Genomic DNA, 3,100 nt, shown 5'->3' with positions numbered 1-3,100 from the left:
GGTTGCCGCCTCGCCCGCACTGACTGGCCCTGTCCTTGCAGCAGTCCTGTGTCAACTGCGGCCGGGAGGCCCTGAGCGAGTGCACCGGCTGCCACAAGGTCAACTACTGCTCCACCTTCTGCCAGCGCAAGGTAGGCTACTCCTCATGGGGCGGGGGGGGGGACGGGGGGGCTGCTCACCGTGGCCTTCGGCCTTGTGGTCAGCGCCCCAGCCCAGGGCCCCCGTGTCTGTTCCCACCGTTCGGCCTTCCATCGAAGGAGGTTAAACGGGTGTTTTCTCGGGGCCTCGAGGCCGTCTCTCAGGCCCCACCTGCTCTCCCCTCGGCCTGTTTGGGGATTTCTACGTGAAGGAGGGTGGCGGTGGGAGGACGGGCCACACAGCTACACGTGCCCCTCAGCCTCTCCCCGGCCAGGGACGCACCCGTGGGGCCCAAGCACTGTCCATTCTCAGCAGAAGTCCTCGGGTGGGCGACGGAGCAGGACCGTGTGTGGGGGGCACGTGGCAGGGCAGGGGCTTCCTGGGCATGGGGGGGTGGCGCTCACAGCTCCCGTAGGAAGTGAGGGGCAGGACAGCGCAGAGCCCGCACATCTCCGTCAGGAACCCCATCCGGGTGGCAGGCACCGGCTCCTGTTCCTCCAGGTGTGCGTGTCCAGTGCCTTCCTGTCACGTCACGTCACTGGGTACCACACCCTCACCTCGCCCTGTGCCCGGCCATGTCGGCCTGGAGGGACAGCGTGGCCGTTGGCTTCCCTGGCGTCCAGCCTCCGGCAAGCCCTGGTCCAGGCTCCATGCCCACCTGGGGGTGAGGGGGCTGGGGCCTCGCTCAGCGCCCGCCCGTCCTCCCCAGAACCCAGCCTCGGCCGCCCCCTGGCTCCAGCTGCGGTTTTCATTGCGATTATAAACCGCGCTGTGGCAGCACCACAGATACAAGTATTTCTTTGAAGGGCATTATTTTTTTTTAATGTATTTTTATTGATTTCAGAGCGGAAGGGAGAGAGGGAGAGAGACGTCAGTGATGAGAGAGAACCATCAATCGGCTGCCTCCTGCACGCCCCACGCTGGGGATCCAGCCCGCAACCCGGGCACATGCCCTGACCGAGAATCAACCGGCCTCAGCCACTGAGCCGCGCCGGCCGGGCTGCACAGACGTCGTTCCGTTAGACCTGGACGCCTTCCAGGGTCTGTGTCTGAAGGCTCCTCCGGGTTGCTGGCCTGGGCGCTCGTCCCTCAGATGCAGGTGGGCGAGGCTGGGCACACAGCGCCTGGCTGCGGCCTCGGCAGAGAGTCCTGGCTGCTGCCAGGGGCAGCTCCTGTAACGGTGCCTCCCCCTGCAGGACTGGAAGGACCACCAGCACATGTGTGGCCAGGCAGCGTCGGTCACCGTGCAGGGGGACGAAGTCCAGGTCGCCGAGGGCGTGATCGAGAAAGTCGCCGTGTGAGGGGCACCGCCCCCCCCTGCGGTGCCCGGCCGTCTCGGGTCCAGGACCCCTCGAGGACTTCGCAGTGGAGTGGGGGTGGGAGGGCATTGAAAAGGGGAAAAAACTTGCTGGCCAAGTTATGAACAGAGTTGGGGTGACCTGCGCCCTTGGAAGTGAACCCCCGCCGCCCGGAAGCCCCCAGGAAGGCCAGGGGAGCAGAGGCCGGGCCTCGGCGGCCGGGGGAGAGGCGTCTCACGGTGCTTTTTTATTGGATCACGAGGGTCCGGTCGTACCCACAGGTGTGTTGTGTGTGTCACACGCGTGTATATATGTGTCTCAGTAAAGTCGGTCCCCAACCCAACCCCAGCTCCCACCTCCCAGACACGGGGAGGCGGGTCGGCCTGCCTCAGTTTCTCCTGATCTCGTGGTGAGAAAGCCTCAACTGAGAGAGTGCACGGACCTCGGGGCACCAGGCCCTGCCGCCATCTTCCCGCCCGCTCTCACCCCAGGAGCAGAGGCAGGAGCGCGAGGGCCGCGCTGCCCAGGGATGGGTCCCACGGGCCTCGGAGCCGCCATCCAGTTTGGAAGTCACAGCCTGCGTGTAGCCTCATCCCTTTAGCTCATGCCTGCCCCTCCGGCACTGACCACTGAGCCCCACGGTGCTGGGGGGGCCACCTCAGGGCTCAGCACCGGCGTGGAACCTGGTCCTCAGGCGGCGGGAGACCTCACGCCCAGGCACCGGCTCTGCCCCTGCTCCCCCCACCCCTGCCCCTAAAGCACCCCCGCCTGGCGGTACCTCGCTCTGCGGCCGCGCTGGCCCATCTGGGTTTTCTGTCACTTGTTTACCAAGCGCTTGTGAGGCAGCTGTGCCCTGGCACTTCCTCTTCCTCTTCCCGCCTCCGCCACCGTCTGGGGAATGAAGGCTGGGGACGCGCCGGGCAGAGGTGGGGCACCAGCTGGGTCTAAACCTGGCCCACCTGCAGCCCGACACCCCCTGTCCTGGGAGGGGCTGGTCAGCGGGTTCCATCCGCAGTCTGTCCGCGTAGACAGTGGCACCGGCTCCTCCCAGGCCAGGTCCTGCAGGAGCAGCTGGCCTCCTGGGAAGGCTCCCTGGACCTGGGGACAATCACGCTTCCCTTTTCCTCACAATAGAGAGGCCTCAGGCCCAGCCCGCGTGGCTCAGGGGCTGACCTGCATCCCTGGAGACCTCGGTTCAATTCCCTGCCAGGGCACACGCCCAGGTGGGGCTCAATCCCAATAGGGGGTGTGCAGGAGGCGGCCGACCAGGGATCCTCATCATTGATGTTTCTCTCCCCCTCTCCCCCTCTCCCCCTCTCCCCTCTCCCTTCCTCTCTGAAATGTGTACAGAGAGAAGGTGCCCCAAACCCAAGCAACCACCAAAGCTGGGCTCTGCCCCCACTCGGGCTGAGGGGGGCTGAGTGCCCTTGGGCGGGGAGGGAGTCGCCTAGGTGGGCCCACCGGCACCCAGCCCTCTCCTCAGGCTTTGGGCGGCTCTGGCAGGAGCTGTGCTCTGACCTGGAGTCAGCTCAGCTGTTTTCACAGGACAGCGGAGCGGCCACCTTGGCTGGTCTGGGGGGGCGGGGCACTGTGGGAAGGGGCCTCCCACTGCGGGAAGCTTTGTCCCCAGCCCAGTGCAAAGCCCCTGCAGGGTAAACTGTCCA

The 3,100-nt window shown here is 66.1% G+C and overlaps 1 protein-coding gene across 1 annotated transcript in view; it reads left to right on the top strand.

Moving 5' to 3' along the window:
* Positions 1 to 1,779, top strand: part of DEAF1 (DEAF1, transcription factor) — a 30,560-nt gene extending 28,781 nt beyond the window's left edge. Inside the window, 2 exon segments of the mRNA XM_015562398.1 lie at positions 24 to 131; positions 1,335 to 1,779. Of these exon segments, the coding sequence (XP_015417884.1) occupies positions 24 to 131; positions 1,335 to 1,439 (213 nt within the window). The 3' untranslated portion in view covers positions 1,440 to 1,779.
* Positions 1,780 to 3,100: the final 1,321 nt, after the last annotated feature.

The sequence above is a fragment of the Myotis davidii genome, unplaced genomic scaffold, assembly GCF_000327345.1.
Source record: "Myotis davidii unplaced genomic scaffold, ASM32734v1 scaffold3578, whole genome shotgun sequence".
Classification (NCBI taxonomy): Eukaryota; Metazoa; Chordata; class Mammalia; order Chiroptera; family Vespertilionidae; genus Myotis; species Myotis davidii.
The sequence above is the reverse complement of the archived record's forward strand: the minus strand, read 5'-3'. Positions and strand labels throughout refer to the sequence as shown.